Source organism: Girardinichthys multiradiatus, chromosome 24, assembly GCF_021462225.1.
Source record: "Girardinichthys multiradiatus isolate DD_20200921_A chromosome 24, DD_fGirMul_XY1, whole genome shotgun sequence".
NCBI classification, from domain to species: Eukaryota; Metazoa; Chordata; class Actinopteri; order Cyprinodontiformes; family Goodeidae; genus Girardinichthys; species Girardinichthys multiradiatus.
In genome coordinates, this window is record NC_061816.1 from 19026046 (window position 1) to 19047290 (window position 21245).

Sequence of the window (21245 nt, forward strand, 5' to 3'; positions counted from 1 at the left end):
AGATTCATTCAAATTCAAACAGCAACAGAATTACAGTGCCTTACAATATTATATGTATTTACAAGTAATTACAGGTGGGTGGGAAAAAAAAGGTTAAGAAGTGGGCAGGGGTTCACCTTCTAGCAGAAAACAGCCAAAAGTATGTCAGATGATACAAAATGTAACTTTTTAGCCTACATGCAAAATGCTATGTGTGGTGGAAATACCCTGAAAACACAATCCCTATTGCCTTATGGAGGGTAAAATAATCAAGGTGTGTAAATTATTTTGTAAGGCACTGTAAATATTAAAATCTCTTTTTTATGAAAATGCCTGTCACAAATGCTGAGTCGTTTTACAGGGGTCTCCGCTGTCCTGTTTGTGGTTTGGACCTGTCTACTTTGGTGCTTCCTGTGTGCAGAAGGTGCTACTAAGAAACAATGCACCCTTGGCTTGTGACTGGGTCTGCCTGCTGCAGGATAACACTGCGGGAACTGAGGTGGTGAGTGATTTACCTTTGAAAACATTTAGTTTGTAAAGGGTTGATGGGGCTGCCGAAATAGACAAAACACGAAGCAGCAGCCTTTTTCAGTGTTCCTACTGTGTGTGCAGGGAACAGCCCTTCTGAAGAGCACAGACACCACCCTGCTGGAAGGAATGAAGAACTGCAGCTCACCTCATGCTTTGTCTCAGATCTTTGAGTTTGTGCCTGCACATGGTCGGCTGGGTCCATATGACAAAACCACCATGGCAGTGCGATTCAGTCCCATCTGCAGGAGGTACATTTGTCTTAAAACACTGAAGATACTTGTTAGAAATTTATGTGAAGGCAATATTTTGTGTTAATTCTTATAGTGTTAGTTTTAGTTTATCGAATGAATAAATTGATAGTATTGATTCAAGGCAATGTGTTAATGTTTAAGAGTGGTTGTATCTTAAAAAACATCTCAGAAATGAAAAAGAGTTACTATATGAAAAACACAATGGGTTAGGAAGTCAAAAAGAAAATTGTTACTCCCCGTCGGGGAATCGAACCCCGGTCTCCCGCGTGACAGGCGGGGATACTCACCACTATACTAACGAGGAGCTGGTTATGTGAAATATGGAAATACTTGTTTTTCAATCCTTCCCCTGCTGTGTTTTCCAGGAGGAGGTATGGTAACCTAGCCAACCGACAGGACTACTGTCTGTTCCTTCTGTTTGACATTGTGGGCTGCAAACATGGCTTCACTCACCATGATGGTACTCACACACGTACACACAGAGTGCTGAAGCTACTATCTGATTCAGCACTGGACTAAAGGACTATTCCGCTTCTTGTAACTACTCTGGGCTACCTTTGCCTCGTTATAGTTATTAACCCTAAATAGAACTGGATTATTTTAAACTCGTTAAAAGTTTCTGTAAAATATAAACCTATATTTAATTGGCTTTTTGTGGCTTAAGACCAACTTACATGAAGTCCACTAGGGGTGCACCGATTGCAGTTTTCTGGCCGATCACCTTTTACCAATCTTTAAAAAGCCTGACCTGCCAATTCCGATTTTGGCTGATAACGAATTTTCTTATATAATTGACACTGTCAGGTGTTATAAGGCCACAATACACCTTCAAAGTTCCAATCTTATTTGATAGAAAAACATTGAACAACACCAGTGAAACAATACAAACTTGTTTTAACTGCACACAATGTTGTGCTCTCAAATATAAATGAAATATTTAGAGCATTTCAGTTCCTTCAGTCTTTTATTTTTTAAATTTTAAAAAGAAAATTTGCAAAATAGGTTTGACAAGTAGATAAGATGGATAAGGTGGATAAGTTCGTTGCATAAGATCAGTTTCACATGTAAGTATCGGCTGATCACCGATCTCCCAAATGAAAGAAATTGGGGCCAATCAATTGGCCGATCAGTTGGTCCATAAAATCTAAACTACCTTTGCTTCTTTTCAAACACAGGTAGTGATTTGTGAAACCTTATTTCAATTTGTGAAAATAATAATAAAAAAAAAAACAAAAACATTTTGAGGCTTTTTTGGCCTTTGAGGGGTTTCTGCTTGAAAACGACAATCATGGTAACTGACTCTGGAAATATGAATCTAAAATAAGAATAAGCGATTCATTGGAATAAACTTGAATAAGTGTAGAATAAACCAGTTCAAGTTAGACTATTTAAAGTATTTAGGAACTAGAGGAGACAAAATGCTGTCTCTGTTATTTAGATGCAGAACAGCCCTTTGTTCCAGTGCCAGATAGAGAATAGAGAACACCATTTGCACTCAGAAATATAGAGGTTCTGAGCAGGCTTATACAGAAGAAAGGAGGACTGATAGCTATAATGAAGCATTTTTCCTTTTTAGCTAACAGCAGTGTGGAGGTGGCAGTGGCCGGTTCCGGAGTCCCCGTGGCTCTGGTGCCCTCTCCCTCTCATACATTTAATTTCCCCAGCTGTGCGACAGGCCAGCATTCGGATCTCCTGTGCGTGCTCCAGAACCTCTGCCCTCAACTTCCTGTCAGATTCCGCTTTCGCAAGTTAGCACACTTCACTGCTGATCCGACAGCGGGCACCATTGCCCCTGGGCAGTGCCAGGTGAGAACGCAGGTTATAATTAATAAAGCCCCACAGTTTTAACAGAGGAGCTTTTTCTCTGTTCTCTAGGATGTAGTTTTGACTTTTAATGCGCGACAGCAGGGCAGCTTCCAGGTCCATCAGAAGGTAGATGTCCTAGGTTGGGTTGTGTCTCAGAAAGATAGCAGCTCCACTGAGGTTTGCTGCTTCCACACAATCTCTCTGCACTTATCTGCCACATGCTACATCGTGAGAACACACCCCCAACCAAAACTACATCCTGGTGAGGAACATACACTAGTGACTATTTTCCCTTTTCCACTAGTCCCTACTCAGCGTGGTTTGATATGGTTCTACTCGCTTTTTAGGCTTTTCTGTTAGTTACGGTTACGTAGAACCGTTACTAATTTTAGAACCTGCTGGCGCGTGGTTCCAAGTGACCCGTGCTGAAAATGCGACATCAGAATGCTGTCGATCACTCAATGGGTAGGGGGCAGCATAACTAGTACAGCATATTTTAATAACTAATATCTTTATTCCTTAAATCACTGAATGCTAGGCTTATTGTGTACATAATCAGTATAGCAAGCTAGCATTAGGTAGCGTTGCTTACCTTTACACTTCCTCTAGGTTGTACTGCTCCATGGCTTCCCTCTCTCTCCTGTACTGATCCGGAGTGCTTCATCTTGCTGCAGTCTTCTCTGGCTCTCTTCTTTAACAGAGTCCGACAACAACCACAGACTGAACAGTAGTCAAAGCTGTTGTTGTGTTTGTGTCACTACAAATCACATCACATTACTTTTTCTGTCTGTGGAGCTACCTTGCTATTGACAATCTGACCCACACTGAGATGGTACTCAATGTAATGGAAAACAAACCAAACTGTGTAGACCCGACCGGACCCGAGTCGAGTAAAGTAGGGAGTAGTGGAAAAGGGCAATTATAAAGCTAATGAGCAGGTTGCAGAAACAGAACTTGTCTCTTTTATCACTGTAGCTCTAAGGAGTCTGACTGGGTTACGACCTCACGTTCAGTTGAGTGAGCTGGCCCATTGCAGCATGTTGGCCCGTGCTGCCACCACAAAGCTACACAAACATCGCAGACCGAGGAGCGAGGGCACCGAGGCAGAGGAGTTCCTGCCTTTCCCTAATGACCGGACCTTGAGCATCAGACCAGCATCACAACACAGACAATATAGGTAGAGGATAATGAGCCGCATGATAGGATTTGATTTGAATTTGTTAAATCTTTGTGTTCTGATACTGTTCAGGACCATTTTTACCGAAGTACCACGGTATCACTGTGTGGACACTAGCTATGCTTTTACTGAGGAGGAGGAAGAGCAGAGACGGCGCCATTGGCAAATTTATACAGACTTTATCAAACAACTTAGACAAGAACGGCTTGACAAGATCAGGGACAGGTTGGCTTTCCAAATACTACATATTACGGAAGTCTATTTAGTTTGCCTTAGAGTAAAACAAACAGTCTCCAACAATAACAATTATTTTTCTCATTTTCCTCTTCAAAACCACACAATTCAATCTATTGATGTGCATTCATTTTGATTTTTAGGCAGCAACGAACAGTGAAGGACGATGTCAACATTGGAATTGTTCCATCTCAAGGACTTGTTCTCCCTGAGCTCCACATCAAAGACGTGGAGAGCAAGCAGAACTCAGAAGTGACACCTAAACATAGTCCGAAACCCAAAAGTGAGATTACAAACGGCAGCTCCAGTCAGGTTAGATAAAAAGTCGCTCCAGGAAATGTAGTTCAGCTGCATCATTTTTAGGTATTTACGTTTTCTCATAAATTCTTTGCAGATATCAGAAGTAGTAAAAACCGTTCCATCTACCAGCCAGCAGGTGGCAGACTGTAGCAGGATTCTGACACCTTTGGAGCTCTACCAAGTTGTCATATGTAGGACTTTATTTTGTACAACATCAACAGAAGAAGCAGAAGTACAGTTGCAAAAATGCACATATGTATAAATGTATAAATACAATGTATTTTCCTTCAAACAGGTCCCTTGTTGGTGGACTTTGGCACTGTGTATCTGCAGTCAGTGTGTGTTCAGAAGCTGCATCTCATCAATCGTTTGTCGGTGTATGTCTGGATTGAGCTGGAGGTGGACTGTCCTGAACTGCAGGGCTCCTCCCTGCTGTCCCAAGTCCTGCCTCCCTACTCACACAGCAGCTTGACCCTGACATTTCAGACTAGTCAGTTTGGGCCCTTTTACAGGTTAGTCTACGTTCAGATGACTGATTGAACAGTGTTCTTTGAACTCTTCTAAGCTTACTGTTTTATTACCTAACCCTGTTTATCCCTCACCTGCTTGTGGTGTTCCTTGGTCTTCATGACAGTTTGATTAAACTACACACAGATGGGCTCCGTTTTCAAGTTAGGCAATTGGTTGCTTCGGCTTTTATTGCGGGGTTTCAGAGTAAACTGGGCTGATCCTATGATACCCTTTTTCGATTTTTTTAATAATTACAATTTATACATTTCCGTCCACTTTACAATTATGCATTTCTTTTATTGGTCTTTGAACTAAAATCTCAATAAAATACATTGAGGTTTGTGGTTGTAACATTTCAGAATGTGCAAAGGTTCGAGGTGTGTACTTGTGTATTATCATTTCTCCAGGTCCTTGACCTACACTGTAAACCAGCAGCACCCTGGTCAACTTCTAGTCCAAGCCCAGGTTGGTCCCCTGGCTCTGGAGCTGTCCTCCAACCTGCAGGTGCTCCCCCCCACCCCGCTGATGCTCGCAGGATCAGAATACAGGAACTCAGTGACCTTACGAAACCCGTGCAACTGTGTAGCAGAATTCACCTGGCAGCCAGTAATCCCACAGAGCGGCCTGTTGTTATTCTCTGTTCAACCAGCTACAGGTGCTACAAATGCAGCTAGGTTTTTGTACCCATTGGTGAATGTGGCCTGGCATTACTCACTTACCATGCTTTTTTGAGGTTGCATTTTTGTAAGTACTGTTTCACAATCTACTCTCCATTTGTCCAGGTACAGTGGAGCCACACAAGGAACTAGACTGCGAGGTGGTTTGGCATCCCTCCTTTTCTTCCCCTTTAGAGGGAGACTTTGACCTTTGTGTCCATGAGGGAGACACTCAGCGCCTGCACTGTGTAGCTAAGGTTTGTCTCTTTAAAAAGAATGATTTGATTTTTCTGGGCTCCATTCTCATTTACATTATTGAAGACACATTTAAACGTCTTAACACAACAAAGGGTGCTTAAGCATCAACAATAACAGGATTAGAGTTAGGCCCAGAAGCATTTGAACAGTGACACAATCGTCATGATTTGGGCTCTGCATCCCATCGTATTGGATTTGAAATGAAACAACTTCAATGGAATTGAAGTGCAGACTTTAAGGTTTAATTCAAGGGGTTGAACAAAAAAATATGATTAAGCATGTAGAAATTGTCGCTGTTTTTATACAAACACTCCTCAGGTCAGGGGCTCAAAAGTAATTGGACTAATAAACATAACCCTAAGTAAAATGTTACTTTTCAATATTTTGCTGAGAATCCTTTGCTGGCAATGACTGAAGTCTGGAACCCATGGAAATCACCAAACACTGGGTTTCCTCCTTTGTGATGCTTTGCCAGGCAGCTGTCTTCAGTTGTGGCTTGTTTGTGGGTCTTTCTGCGTTAAGTTTTGTCTTGAGCAAGTGAAATGCAGACTCGATTGGGGTTGAGATCTGGCGATTGACTCGGCCATTGCAGAATATTCCACTTCTTTGCTTTAAAAAACTCCTGGGTTGCTTTTGCAGTATGTTTTGGATCATTGTCCATCCGTCCAATCAATTTTGCTGCCTTTGGCTGAATCTGAGCAGAAAGTATATCCCTTTACACTTCAGAATTCATCCGACTGCTTCTGTCTTTTGTCACATCATCAATAAACACAAGTGACCCAATGCCATTGGAAGCCATGCATGCCCATGCCATCACACTGCCTCCACCATGTTTTACAGAAGATGAGGTGTGCTTTGGATCATGAGCTGTTCCAGTTCTTCTCCAAACGTTCTTCTTCCTATCATTCTGGTACAGTTTGATCTTAGTCTCATCTGTCCAAAGAATGCTGTTCCAGAACTGGGCTGGCTTCTTTGGGTGTTTTTTTTGGCAAAGTCAATTCTGGCCTTTCTATTTTTGAGGCTGATTAATGGTTTGCACCTTGTGGTGAATCCTTTGTATTAATATCATGAAGTCCTCTCTTTATGGTAGACTTAGATACTGATACACCTACTTCCTGGAGAGTGTTCTTCACTTGAGTGGATGTTGTGAAGCGGTTTTTCTTCACCATGGAAATTACTCTGCAATCCTCCACCACTGTTGTCTTCTGTGGACGTCTTTTTGAGTTCCCAAGCTCACCAGTGCACGTTTTTTTCTCAGAATGTACCAAACTGTTGATTTGACCACTCCTAACATTTCTGCTATCTCTCTGATGGATTTCTTCTCTTTTTTCAGCCCCAGGATGGTCTGTTTCACCTCCATTGAGGGCTCCTTTGACTGCATGTTGTGTGTTCACAGCAACAGCTTCCTAATGCAAATGTCACACCTGGAATCAACTCCAGACCTTTTAACTGCTTAATTGATGACAGGTTAACGAGGGAAGAGCCCATGCAGCCTTGTTATTTTTTTTTTGCAGCCTTCTGAGTCAATCATCCAATTATTTTTGGTCTCTTGAAAAAGGTCTGTAGGATTAAAGAGCTGTGATTCCTTAACCCTTGCTCTGATTTGGGTGTGAATACTCTTAAATTACAGCTGACAGTCTGCACTTTAAGCCCATATTGATTATATAATTGTATCCAGAATATGTCTTTGTAAACAGCTAAAATAACAACATTTGTGTCATTGTCGAAATATTTCTGGATTTAACTGTAAGTCTCCACTCCACACAAAGTTATACTTTGTATGTTGTAAGTTTGTATCTTCAGCGGCAGACCAGGCCTTGTGATCTTTCCATATTAAATTATTTTTCATTTTTCAGTTGCAATAAATCTGAGATAAAAGTATAAGAACCGTGATTGGTATTTTCCAAAAACAAATCTTATATATTATTCTCGCCTGTTGTACTTCAGTGTATTTTCATTTGGGTTTAGTGTAACAGAAAAATACAAACTATCACATAACGTCGATGTGTAAGGAACGTCATACTCAGCTTTCACTTTTTTTACAAATTAAAATCCGAAAAGTGTTACCCTACATAAAATCCAGTGCAAACAGTTGCACCTGTGTGCAGTTTAGTCTCAGTATGAATCTAACATTAAATATCATGCTGGCAGCACCATGTTGTGGGGATGAGTACCTTCAGCAGGGACAGAAAACTTTTCAGAAGTAATAAGTAGATGGATGAGACTGGAACAGAGGTTCCCCTTTCAGCAGGACAACAACTCTAGAATATGACCAGAACTTTCCATGCAGTCTGACTGAGCTTGAGCTGTTTTACAATGAAAAGGAGGAAAATGTGATTCTTTAAAGTTGTGACACGTATAAATGCTTGCCACACTTTTCATATATATATATTTTTTTTAATAATGCATTTTCTGTGCAGAGCATTTGATATCCACCTCTCCCTAATACAGAACAAAGAGCAAAGAATGCCTCTCAAGTTATTTTCATTTCTTTTTCATCTTCTCCTCAGGTTGGAGCCACCGCTATCCAGCTGGCAGAAAAGCGAATCCTTTTCAAATCCGTGCCTCTCAACACAACTTCCATCAGAACCGCTGTGCTGCACAATTCTGGACAGAACCATGCCTATTATCAGGTGTCAAATCACACGCTGTATGATGCAGCAGTTTTGGGCCAATCAGAATATGTATTCATGCTAAGAGATGTCTACACCATCAATGAATGTGCATACAGCCCAGGTCCAACCCTGTGGTGCCACTTTAAAATAGCTCCTGATTAACAGAAAAGATTAGATGTTCATGTCTCTGTCTCAGGTTGTAGAAATGTGTCCTCTGCCTGGCATGGTGCTGAGTCCATCTGAAGGTGTGGTGCCAAGCAGGGGTCAGGCCATGCTTCAGATTCAATTCACACCAGATTGTGTTTTTAAATTTGACACCAAGGTTGAGGTGAGAGAAATAAATGTTGCACTTTTGTGGTGCCCCTTTCTCTTTGTAGACTTTTTATGTGTGTGTGTGTGTGTGTTGCAGATAGCTCTGAGGAATATGAAGTCTGTGGAACTAAGAGTTGCAGGATCAGTGGAGCCTCCAAATGTAGACTTCAGTGTGGTGAGTGTTATAGTTACTCTGCTGCTCACAAAATTTGAACGTTACTTTGAAGTTGCACATCTATATTGAATTATCAATGTTAATTGCATTAACGAACTGTCACAAAGAATACCAAGAGTATTTCAGATGTCGACCACTTTTTGTGTTCCTGTCCTTCATTTGGCTTCATTCAGAGATTCCTTGGACAGAATGTGACAGAGATGACTGTAAATTTCTGCTGTCACTAAATTAATTAAGTTAAGATCTATAAATAGAAAACAAAGCATGCACACCTGTCCAGATATTCTTAGAACCCTTTAAGATGTTGAGAAAACACACATGATCAGGAACTGAAGTGAGTCAGATGTTAAACATGACTGTCATACATTTACATTACAAATGATTGAACATTAGAGGTATTTTTAGTAGAATTAATTTAGTGGAATTAAAAGTTCTACCATTAGTTTAATTTGTGCTCATGTTGCTAAGGGACAGCTATTCTAGTTGTAGCATAGTAGCATAAAGTGGCTGAAAAGAAAAAAGAATCATGGTGTTGCACTCATCCAGTCAAAGTCCAGGTCTCAGCCTGAGTGAAACAGTGTGGTGATACCTTGGATCTGTTGATCAACAAGTACATTTTTCAATGAATTTGAACATCAGTCAGTCAGTTAGACTGACTGACTGAATTTGAACATCATAAAGTTAATTTATTTTAGTTATTCAAAAAGTGAAACTCATATTCATTGCCCACAAAGTGGTATATTTTATACATTGGTTGTTGGTAATGATTCAATGATGTATAGCTGTCGAGAAACAAAAATCCAGTTTCTCACAATATTTAATTGTACTATTATAAAAAGGCTATTTAATAGAGAAATGTTGGCCTACTGAAAAAATATATCCATTGCATGTACAATATGTCCATTCAGGTCTCGGGCCTTCATTTAAATGAATTCCATTTAATCCAAAATACTTTATTAATCCCAAAGGAAATTAAATGTTGTAGCTCATAATTTACAGGTTTCTTCAAAGAGCTGTTGTAGATGAATTGCTGCATCAATACAGCGTGGCATTAAGGCGACCAGCATTTGGCTCTCCTGAGATGATAAAGAAGCCCAGGTTCTTTTAATACCAGCCTTCAGCTCGTCTGCATGTCACTCATCTTCCTGTTAACAATAGTGAGTTTTGGTGAAACCAGTTTGCCTGTCAAACACAGCGATACCATGGTCATGAAAGCAAGTATTTTGGCAGTGTGGACAGGTGGCAACTCCTGCTTGAAAATGAATCAACATCTCTGTTAAGCTTCCCAGTTAACGGAAGCATGAAGTGGTAAAAAACTTCCTGGTAGGCAGCTGCAGTGGACCAACACCAGCAGATGACATTGCTCACCAGATCATCACTGACAATGTAAACCTCACACTGGAACTCAAGCAGCTTGGATTCTGTGCCTTGCTTTCTTTGAGACGCTAGGACCTGCATTTTATTTTATTCTTAAAATGAAAGAGGACGTCTTGGGCCTGTTAAAACACATGAATGTTGCCTGGATAGGTCTGGTGTGCAGGCTCTTAAAGCACTGAATTCAGCTTCAGTCCATGCCTTGTGAATCTCCTTCAAAACTCTTATTCTAATTCAGTGAAATGCATCTGAAAGATTGGCTTACTTCACTTATCTGTACTAGCTAATGTGTCGTTTTCAGTCTCATTTCCAGTTCTGTGGAGTCTATTGTGGTTCTCAACAAGTGCTACCATTTTCCATAACAAACCACTCCCCGGCTATGTCCCGAGTCACTTTTGATCTGTCAAAATACCAAGACTTCTCAGTCCGAGTCTGTCGGCCCTTGGCAAGTATGTATGCAAATTAAAATATCTCAGTATATAAATGATACAATTTTGGTGATTTACTTGGAATGTACACTACAGACCAAAAGTTTGGACACACCTTCTCATTCAAAGAGTTATCTTTATTTTCATGACTATGAATATTGTAGCTTCACAGTGAAGGCATCAAAACTATGAATGAACACATGTGGAATTATATACTGAACATGTCTTATATTCTAGGTTCTTCAAAGTAGTAAAGAAAAACGAGTGGCCATCATTACTTTAAGAAATGAAGGTCAGTCAGTCCGAACAATTGGGAAAACGTTGAAAGTGTCCCCAAGTGCAGTCACAAAAACCATCAAGCGCTACAAAGGAACTGGCTCACATGGCCCACCATGTCTTTGTGCAGCACAGAAGAGGTGAACGGATGGACTCTACATGCCTGGTTCCCACTGTGAAGCATGGAGGAGGAGGTGTGATGGTGTGGGGGTGCTTTGCTGGTGACACTGTTGGGGATTTATTCAAAATTGAAGGCATACTGAACCAGCATGGCTACCACAGCATCTTGCAGCGGCATGCTATTCCATCCGGTTTGCGTTTAGTTGGACCATCATTTATTTTTCAACCAGACAATGACCCCAAACACACCTCCAGGCTCTGTAAGGGCTATTTGACCAAGAAGGAGAGTAATGGGGTGCTGCGCCAGATAACCTGGCCTCCACAGTCACTGGACCTGAACCCAATCGAGATGGTTTGGGGTGAGCTGGACCGCAGAGTGAAGGTAAAAGGGCCAACAAGTGCTAAGCATCTCTGGAAACTCCTTCAAAACTGTTGGAAAACCATTTCAGGTGACTACTTCTTGAAGCTCATCAACAGAATACCAAGAGTGTTTGGAGCAGTAATCAAAGCAAAAGGTTTGAAGAACCTTGAATATAAGACATATTTTCAGTTGTTTCTCATCTTTTTTGTTCAGTATATAATTCCACATGTGTTCATTCATAGTTTTGATGCCTTCAGTGTGAAGCTACAATATTCATAGTGATGAAATTAAAGAAAACTCTTTGAATGAGAAGGTGTGTCCAAACCTTTAGTCTGTACTGTATATAGTCATATTAAGTTTTATTACACATCTTAAATAGAGCTCAGCCAGTAAAACGTTATCTGGTTGTTGCTGTCTTTTCTGAAACAGAAACAGAGCTGGGAATGACAGTGGTAGAGGTTGGTGATGGTCAGACAGAGGAATGCTTCCTTGTTTTTTCTCCTACCCAGGTGAGATTTCATCAAATATCTTTAAATGTTTGCAATGCATGAAGCATCAAGAAGATTTTGGTACAGGATTTAAGATTTACATTGTGTTGGAAGTGAACCTAGTGTGTTTGCAATGCCATGCAGTTTGAGCAGTCTGCATTTTGAATGAATTGCAAAGATGGAGCAGTTAGTGTAAAAAATGTGAAAAGAATTAAGCAACAAAGTGCTGCTTAGAAAATGAACCCCTTGAAGTACAACCTTTAATGTATTTGATCAAACAGTATACTATGTGTGGCAGACAACAGTGGGATGCTATCCTGCTCCAATCACCAGAATGTCAGCTTTCACAACGAGGCATCTTAAAAATAGTCTGTAGTAAGTAAAGACAATGTACCCCCTCTACTGTAGGTGACCAGTTACAACTTCTCCCTCCCACTGATGGTCAACGGAGTAAAATGGCCTGCTTCTTTGTCCTCTTTTTTTACTTCATCCTCCTCATCCACCCCTCCATTACTGACAGCTGAGAGGAGGAAGGATATCAGAACTCCTTCTTCCTCCATCGCCACAGAAGAACTCCAGTCCATGTGGATACAAGCTACAGGTGAAGTCATTAAGGGTGAAGTTGTGTGGTTCTGCATTGTTAGCTTGCTTTATTCATTCCACAAACAGATTTGATGAGAGTTCATTGTTCTGCTGGAGCATCCAAAAGTTTTAGCAGTCTTGCTGTTGTATTAAGTTGAAGTTGAAGGATATGGAGGTAGTCTTCCTTAGTTCCACTGGCAGTGAAACAGACCCTCAGCATGATGCTGCCACTACTATTCTTGACCGTGTATGGTTTTGTTTATTACAGGAGTTTTGGAATTTAAAGTATACTTAATTACAAATTCTACACATATCTGTTGTATATGTATATTGTATGTATCTATGTATATAATGCTTTCTATTCCCTTTCTATATAGCCCTGTTTGCCCCAGTGGAAATGTCCCCCACTAACCTACAGTATGTTGTTGAGTCACATTCTGACATATTCACTCAGGTATATAACTTTACCCTTACTCCTATTATTTTCTGTGTAGTATGTCCTCCCTCCAGACTCCCCCTCCGCCTTTGTATTTAAAACCAGCCGGTTGAACTTTTGTCACAATCTTATGCCAAATACAGAAACAGTGTCATGCGTCAGATAATTTATGATCCCGCTTTCCTATATTTTCTCCCGTCTCCTCCTTCCCTTGGCAGACCGTTGAGCTGAAAGCCGAGGACGAACAGTGCGTCTGCTGGCAAGCTGTCGCAGGAGAAGGTTTGCATTGGTGGTTTGACCTCAGTGCCGCAGAAGCAGGAACTAAAGAGCTGTGTGTGGTGGCTCCAATATCTGGCTTTCTCAGGCCTGGCCAGTCCGTATACGTGGGAGTTACCATCGACCCTGAGGCCATCAGAATTGGTGCAGTATAATTAGCAATCAGGCTGAAATAAAAAAGTCCTAAAGTTTGCACACTGAGAAATATCAAAGGGGATTATTCTGAAAGACCTACAGGGGTTGGACAATGAAACTGAAACACGTGTCATTTTAGTGTGGGAGGTTTCATGGCTAAATTGGACCAGCCTGGTAGATAGTCTTCATTGATTGCACATTGCACCAGTAAGAGCAGAGTGTGAAGGTTCAATTAGCAGGGTAAGAGCACAGTTTTGCTCAAAATATTGAAATGCACACAACATTATGGGTGACATACCAGAGTTCAAAAGAGGACAAATTGTTGGTGCACGTCTTGCTGGCGCATCTGTGACCAAGACAGCAAGTCTTTGTGATGTATCAAGAGCCACGGTATCCAGGGTAATGTCAGCATACCACCAAGAAGGACGAACCACATCCAACAGGATTAACTGTGGACGCAAGAGGAAGCTGTCTGAAAGGGATGTTCGGGTGCTAACCCGGATTGTATCCAAAAAACATAAAACCACGGCTGCCCAAATCACGACAGAATTAAATGTGCACCTCAACTCTCCTGTTTCCACCAGAACTGTCCGTCGGGAGCTCCACAGGGTCAATATACACGGCCGGGCTGCTATAGCCAAACCTTTAGTCACTCATGCCAATGTCAAACGTCAGTTTCAATGGTGCAAGGAGCGCAAATCTTGGGGTGTGGACAATGTGAAACATGTATTGTTCTCTGATGAGTCCACCTTTACTGTTTTCCCCACATCTGAGAGAGTTACGGTGTGGAGAAGCTCCAAAGAAGCGTACCACCCAGACTGTTGCATGCCCAGAGTTGTGGTTTGGGCTGCAATATCATGGCATTCCCTTGGCCCAATACTTGTGCTAGATGGGCGCGTCACTGCCAAGGACTACCGAACCATTCTTGAGGACCATGTGCATCCAATGGTTCAAACATTGTATCCTGAAGGCGGTGCCGTGTATCAGGATGACAATGCACCAATACATACAGCAAGACTGGTGAAAGATTAGTTTTATGAACATGAAGTTGAACATCTCCCATGGCCTGCACAGTCACCAGATCTAAATATTATTGAGCCACTTTGGGGTGTTTTGGAGGAGCGAGTCAGGAAACGTTTTCCTCCACCAGTATCACGTAGTGACCTGGCCACTATCCTGCAAGAAGAATGGCTTAAAATCCCTCTGACCACTGTGCAGGACTTGTATATGTCATTCCCAAGACGAATTGATGCTGTATTGGCCACAAAAAGAGGCTCTACACCATACTAATAAATTATTGTGGTCTAAAACCAGGTGTTTCAGTTTCATTGTCCAACCCCTGTAATTCATATACTCTATGGCAACGGTACATCACTTCATCTGTAACACTGAGGTGACCACTGCTTTATATTTGTTTTAGAAAACTGATTTTATTGCTGTGAGAAATACAATAAACACTCTACAGCAGTAATGAAAGCACTGACTGTCAGGTGCTTCTGATACCAGTTAAGATACCAGTCAAATTTGTGCACCAAGTTCTTGCTTTTAAAATCGGTGAACTTAAATGTTGCATAAACGTCCCCACCTTGGAAAAAAACCAACATTTGAGCTGCAGTATTAAAAGCCCAAAATGAAGGTGACATTTATGTACTTCTGTCTGGAACTGTACTTAATATTCATTGATCATTAATCACTGCTTAAAGGTTTTCTTCCTCCAGGAGAAAAAGTCAGCAAAGTGTCCGTTCCACTGTATCTGGGGGAGAAAGAAAACAAAAGAAGACCAATAAATGAAGGACTCCAGTCTTATAGAAAGCTGTCAGTCATCGTTGCTCTCAAGCTTCCAAGTATCACCTTTCACCCCCGTCAGATCCTTCTCACCCCTGTACCCCTGAGAAGGAGGATAGAAACCACACTCACCTTGCAGGCTGCTGGCTATCCATGGTTGGTTCACAAATGCCTACTAAAGCTGTCATGTTTGTTTGTAAACAGAGCAATAACAACGATAGATTTTTATTTTCATAATTATTTTTCTAATTCGTGACAATAAGCCATCTGTGTTAAGCCTTCTGGGCTAAATTAATTCAGAGGAAACAAAGCCCTACTCAGAAGCTGACACTTATTCATCTGGGAGTCTTTGTTTTATTTAAATCAATCAGATCATAAAGAGTGAAAGAATTTACAGTGGAGGATTAAAAATGATGTATAATAAATATATTGTGAATAAAAACTCACACCTCCACAGCTGGACGTACTCTAACATTTTGGTTTAACAGTTAAGCTGGTTATTTAAGATGCCTAAAGAGAAGAAGCTGTTAAAAAAGGTGTTTGGTTTCTAATAAATGGTCACAAATTCACAAGTTCAGCTTTCTTACTACATTTCAAGTGTAGTATGTTTTAGATGAATATTCCTGACCAATCTAAAACAGTCAGCTCTGGAAACGGCACTTACGGTCCTGTTTAATGTCAAACAATTTTTAGGAGTTATATTTGCTAGCTGCAAGTCGACTGCCTCGTCAGTCATTTACCGTTACAGTTCTAATATTGCTTTTATAGCAACTTTTACATGCAAACCTGTTCAGCCTTCATGTGGTTCAAAGATTGTGAAAGTATTAACACTCCTTGAACTATTTCACATTTTATAATGGTACAACTATGTTTTATTTGGATTTTATGAGACAGAGTAAAACAAAATTTTTTAACAATAAATTGACATCTGGATCATTTGCCGTGCATTTCTATTCAGCCCCACCTTTGCTGCAATTACAGCTGAAGGTCTTCTCAGCTTTGCACATCTGGTGACAGAGTTTTTTTTTTGCCCATCTCACTGTTGTTTTTGCAAATCAGGTTGGATGGAGAGCATCTGTGAACAGCAGTGTCAGAGATTCTTAAGTGGATTAATGTTTGGACTTTGACTGGGCCATTCTACCACATAATCAAGTGGCAGGACTTTGTCTGGGGAAGTTAGAATAAAGGGGACTAAATACAAATGCACGTCACTTTTTACACACATTTTACGCATACCTTTTTACACATAACATTCAACACAGCAGTATGAATCTGCCACCACCAGGTCTTACTGTAGGGATGCTAAAAGATATTTTTGTGGTTTTTATGTTGCAAAATGTGAAAAAGTTAAAGCGATACAAATACTTTTCAAGGCACTGTAAAAGTGAAATGCTTAGTTAGTTCTTTCCAGTTATGTTGGACTCACTAGGTCTGGTATTTCACATTCAATGACAGATTATTTAAATCTTTGGTCTATGTTGGGTGGTCAGCTGTCGGCTATTTTTTGCTTGTAGTGGAACGACCTTATCAGCCACAGTTGATGATGTGGAAATGGAGGATGGAACTAAGATGCAGCCTATTTCCGTCATCTTTCCTGATCAAAATAATACTCCTGCCCAGGACTACAACCAGGTAAAAGTCTGGAGTCAGCTTAATAATATAACATGCCAGATCAAAACAAAAAAAACTGTTCTATGTTACTTGTTGTTCAGGTTGGTAAACATTGCACTGAGAATGAGATTTAGAAATATATCCATTAAATTGTTTTGGATGAGGTTATATTTCAAGATTTTAAATATAAAAACCACAGTATAATTCTCATGGCAGGCTCAAATCTTTGGTCCAAGTTCATGCACTCTAGATCCATAGAAAGGTTGAAGATACGTTCTGCGTAAAGACTTAGACTCTTCTTCCAGCACACAGATCTAGTCTCAGATTTAGCTGAGATTCCTTTGAACATATTTAATTTATTTAATCTGCTCTCTCCCAACCAGCAGGAAACCGATGTTATCTCTCTACTGTGTGAAGTGTCATTCTACTCTGCTGTCCCTTTGTCGCTGTGCACAGCCATCACCTTCAGTGACCACATGCACAACAGGTAACCTTTAGTTTAAATAGGGAGAAAGGGAGACACATAAGGGTTGCATAAGGGAAAATGTAGATTTTGGCTTTAGAATCAATTGTTTTCTGTCTCTGTGACGTTTCACTTCTTCAGATTCAAGATTGGGCTGTGTGCAGTTGCCGATAACTGTCTGTTAACAGTCTGGCCCTACATGGCGCTACACTGCTCTGATCAACAGATAGTTCTGAAGACAGGTACTGCACTGTGAGATCTATGAAAACACTGGATGAAAATGAGTTGATGTTCTGCCTAAAAACGCTGAAGGCCAACTGAAATAAAATAAACCACAATCTGCATGGATACCTTTTAAACAAATAGCTTTGCTTTTGATTTGACATATTTCATAAAGGGGCCACAGCTGTAGAGGTGATTCTTCAAAGGTATCACACGCCGAGTCCTGCATCTGGCCCGATAACGTCTTTATCTTCCGTGTCATCATTTGACCAGAGCAGCTCAACATACAACAACTCGGGTTAGAAATTGCTTCTTTGTGATTGTGTTTATGTGCTACAGTTGTGGTAGAAAGTGCACTCTCTTTTTAAATCTAAGACATGTCACAGCACAATTAAAACACTCAAATGGTCCTTATTGTCTTTGATTTAAGAGCAGTGTCTTGGTACAATATTCATACCCTGTGAACATTTCCACTTTTTAACACTTTATAGCCAAAGTGAGGTATTTAATTGAAATTGTTATGAGAAATGTGCAAATATTTGGTATTAATTTAGCATCTCCACAGCAACACCCTGAGCACACCATCCTCATGGTAAAAACATGGCGGTGGCAGTATCATGCTGGGGGGATTGTATTCTTCAGGGACAGAGAAGCTGGTCAGAGTTGATGGGAAGATGGATGGAGCTAAATACAGGGAAATAAATCCCTGTTTGACCAGGGGTGCCCAACTCCAGTCATAGGGAGCTACTACCCAGCAACAATTAGATGCATCCTTTCTCCAACACGCCTGAATTCATTGAATTGCTCCTTACCAGGCCTCTGCAGGGCGGAATAAGGACTGCTGATGAAGGAATTCAGCCATTGGATTCTGGTGTGTTGGAGAAGGGATGCAAAAGAGTTGGGCACCTGTGACCAGCAGGACAATGACCTTAAAGATACAGCAAGAGCTACAATGGAATGGATTAGATCAAAGTATGTAAATGTGTAAAGATTGCCCAGTCACAGCCCAGACCTAAGGCAAATCAAGATTGTGCGGCTAGACGTGAAAATGTATGTTCACATACACTCTGTCTAATTTGACTCAAACCAGGCTATTTAACAGTAAAGAATGGGCAAAGATTTTAGACTTGAGATGTCCAAAGCAGGTAGAAACATGCCTCAAAAGACTTTCAGCAGTACTTGTGGCGAAAGGTGTTTCTAAAAAAGTGTTGACTCAGGAGGGCTAAATACATTTGCACATCACACTTTCCAGATTTTTATTTGTTTAACAAAACTAAAAACCTTGTATATTTTTTTTACTTCATAGTGCCACTTTGTGCTGGTGAGTTGCATAAAATCCCAATAAATTACATTGAAAGTTGTGGTTGTAAAGTGAAAAAGTTCATCTGAGGTTGTATTTACCTTATTTTGACTTGATAAGGACCACATGTACATATGTCATCTTAGAACTCATTCATTACCATGACTATCCATTTTCTGAATGGCCAGTTTCATTTTAAACGTCATACTAAAATATAATCTATGTGCATCTTCCCTGTTCAGACTCCTTCTCATATAGTGACAGTGTGAGTGGAGATACATACGTCTCTCCTAAAAGAGACACCCCAACCGGTCTTTGCATCCCACAATTCCCTGCTGCGAACACAAAGGAAGAGCTGTATTACCAGCATGTATTACTGGCTGTGAAGAGGTGGTTTAGTCTCTGTGGATGGCCCAATGGACCACACCCCATCTCTATACCACACACTCTGAGAAGGTAATATTTTTCATATATTTCCCATGAAGCTGATTGTTTAGAAGTTATTTATTACACTGTTTGCCTCGTTGTCTCCATTTAGAGTTGTGTCAGAAATCCAGACAAACAACTCCATTGGGCGATCATATTGTGTGAGCCAAAATAAAGACACAAGGTGGGTGGGGATAACTAAGTGTTAGTGTAGAGTCGTTTAAATAATTATAACATTTGGTTAGCTGTGTTGGCTTCTGAACTCCCAGAGAACTAGATCTTTTTATTGCAGGTCTGTAGTGGACATGCTTCATCATTTGACTGGCCGACAGATACCTGGTATCCGTCTGTGTCAAACATTTTCAAATGATGTACACCAGCGCACTACTCAGCTGCAACAGCAGCATGGAGCTATGCTTGCCTTTCTCAGGTAGGCCTCACAAATACACAAACGATATACGATAACAAATATACATCTTGTAGAGGTTTCCTGGCATGGAAATAATTTCAAAATCATTCATACCCCCAAACGTTTGCACATTTTCTCATGTAACAACTATAAACTTCAGTGTGTTTAATCTGGATTTTATGTGCTAGGTTAACGCCATTTAAACAACATACATTGTTCTACATCTCTTTTCTGTATGTGCAGAGATGTAATTACACACAGGTGGACTCTACTAATTAGGTGATCTCTCAAGAAAGTTGGTTGCACTGGATTTTATTTAGAAGTATCAGAGTAATGGGCGTCGAATAGAGATGCACAAATTTCAGATTTGTTTTTCATTGAAAAGGATTTTGAACACTGTATCATTTTTATTCTACTTCACAATCATGCATTACGTTGTTTTGGTCTATCACATAAAATCCCAATATAATACTTGAAGGTCTGTAGTTGTTACTTGGCTAAATTTGAACAATTGAAGGGTTGTGAATACTTTTGAAAGGTACTGCTGATGAGGCAAAGCAAACACAGGCACAAGACATATTGCAGATCCAATAAAAATCCTTTTCCACATTAACGAAACCAGAAATGTCACTTTTTAAAATTTTTGCCAACCAAAATCATGTCTTCAGGGTGCAGGGAGCCTGTCTTAGTCACATCAGACCGGAGTATTTGCTGGATGTCTTGGAATTTAGGCACTGCTGCTCCTTGCAGGTATAGATATACTTGAACCTGTTTGTTCTTGAACCTTTACTGCAACTCTTTAAGTATTCTATCCTAATTGTTGAGTGTTGGCCCTTATGTATGTGTTTGGTTGTGTTTCTCAGGAAAAAGGTACAGAGAATGGCCTGGACTGTAGCCCTTTGGAGTATGAGTCTCTGAGCAAACGGTCATGGACTGATGTGCTTTTGCAGATTTACAAGGTGAACACCTTGGGTGCCTTGTGAGGTTTATGTTGCCTACTAACTAAATACTTTTATTGAACATTACTGCCCACATGTACAGGTTCTGGTGTTAAGTCGTGTGCCAGAGAAAGGTCTCAATACACCTTTGAACCCCAGAGACACAGACGAGATTCTTCTTGATGGCTCACAGCCTCTGGATAGCAACATCTATTCACCACGGGAGCTTTACTTGCTGTCATGGCTTAACATTAACTATCAGAAGATGAGAAGGACAGTGTGGGACGCAGGTAGGGTTTATTTCCTAAATATACATTGATGCATATGCACATGGATTGATAAAACTTCTTTTTTGCTGTACCAAAAAAAACTGAACAAAATAGCAAATTAGGTCTGTAAAAGTAAAACATACTATAACTATATATATTAAACTTCAAATAGTACAATTTCCTACCAGCCTTTTAAATCTGTTTCTTATGCTTTAATATTGCGCTGAAATGCTTCTGTCAGAATAAATCAGTACTTGTTGTATAACCATGCTTTTCAGATAGAGTCCCATCATCGCGCTGGATAGTTAACTTTGATTTGGACTTCACAGACGGACTGGTGCTTGCTGCTCTAGTGGCCGCTCACTGCCCTTATCTGGTATGTGACTCTGTACTTTGTGCAAAAGAAAGGAGGTGGTGTAGCCTCTTTTGAAGGATGGTTAACGGTAACCAAATGGTAACTTTAAAAGTAATTATACTTCTTGAACTTTACTCAGATTGTCATATTACAGCCATATATCTCAGTGTATCTTATTGGGACTTTT

General features: G+C 40.5%; 1 protein-coding gene and 1 non-coding gene across 5 annotated transcripts in view; one reads left to right on the forward strand and one right to left on the reverse strand.

Moving 5' to 3' along the window:
* The window catches only part of LOC124861780 (cilia and flagella-associated protein 47-like), a 60914-nt gene that overhangs the window by 3833 nt on the left and 35836 nt on the right, over nucleotides 1-21245 (forward strand). Inside the window, exons 6-37 of one of the 4 annotated variants that reach the window (XM_047355712.1) lie at nucleotides 341-481; nucleotides 592-758; nucleotides 1127-1221; nucleotides 2338-2567; nucleotides 2637-2829; nucleotides 3543-3744; nucleotides 3817-3969; nucleotides 4122-4290; nucleotides 4373-4469; nucleotides 4574-4790; nucleotides 5196-5443; nucleotides 5571-5701; nucleotides 8213-8335; nucleotides 8514-8645; nucleotides 8727-8804; nucleotides 10480-10627; nucleotides 11793-11872; nucleotides 12260-12452; nucleotides 12811-12887; nucleotides 13088-13289; nucleotides 14984-15221; nucleotides 16580-16697; nucleotides 17060-17163; nucleotides 17281-17381; nucleotides 17537-17659; nucleotides 18904-19117; nucleotides 19200-19271; nucleotides 19380-19517; nucleotides 20165-20246; nucleotides 20360-20455; nucleotides 20538-20724; nucleotides 20982-21079. In XM_047355712.1, coding sequence (XP_047211668.1) covers nucleotides 341-481; nucleotides 592-758; nucleotides 1127-1221; nucleotides 2338-2567; nucleotides 2637-2829; nucleotides 3543-3744; nucleotides 3817-3969; nucleotides 4122-4290; nucleotides 4373-4469; nucleotides 4574-4790; nucleotides 5196-5443; nucleotides 5571-5701; nucleotides 8213-8335; nucleotides 8514-8645; nucleotides 8727-8804; nucleotides 10480-10627; nucleotides 11793-11872; nucleotides 12260-12452; nucleotides 12811-12887; nucleotides 13088-13289; nucleotides 14984-15221; nucleotides 16580-16697; nucleotides 17060-17163; nucleotides 17281-17381; nucleotides 17537-17659; nucleotides 18904-19117; nucleotides 19200-19271; nucleotides 19380-19517; nucleotides 20165-20246; nucleotides 20360-20455; nucleotides 20538-20724; nucleotides 20982-21079 — 4647 coding nt within the window. The remainder of the gene's footprint in view (nucleotides 1-340; nucleotides 482-591; nucleotides 759-1126; nucleotides 1222-2337; nucleotides 2568-2636; nucleotides 2830-3542; nucleotides 3745-3816; nucleotides 3970-4121; nucleotides 4291-4372; nucleotides 4470-4573; nucleotides 4791-5195; nucleotides 5444-5570; nucleotides 5702-8212; nucleotides 8336-8513; nucleotides 8646-8726; nucleotides 8805-10479; nucleotides 10628-11792; nucleotides 11873-12259; nucleotides 12453-12810; nucleotides 12888-13087; nucleotides 13290-14983; nucleotides 15222-16579; nucleotides 16698-17059; nucleotides 17164-17280; nucleotides 17382-17536; nucleotides 17660-18903; nucleotides 19118-19199; nucleotides 19272-19379; nucleotides 19518-20164; nucleotides 20247-20359; nucleotides 20456-20537; nucleotides 20725-20981; nucleotides 21080-21245) is intronic. The other 3 variants (XM_047355713.1, XM_047355714.1, XM_047355715.1) reach the window with 3 other exon arrangements.
* Nucleotides 994-1065, reverse strand: trnad-guc. Its single transcript has one exon. It is a non-coding gene; the product is annotated as a tRNA-Asp (tRNA).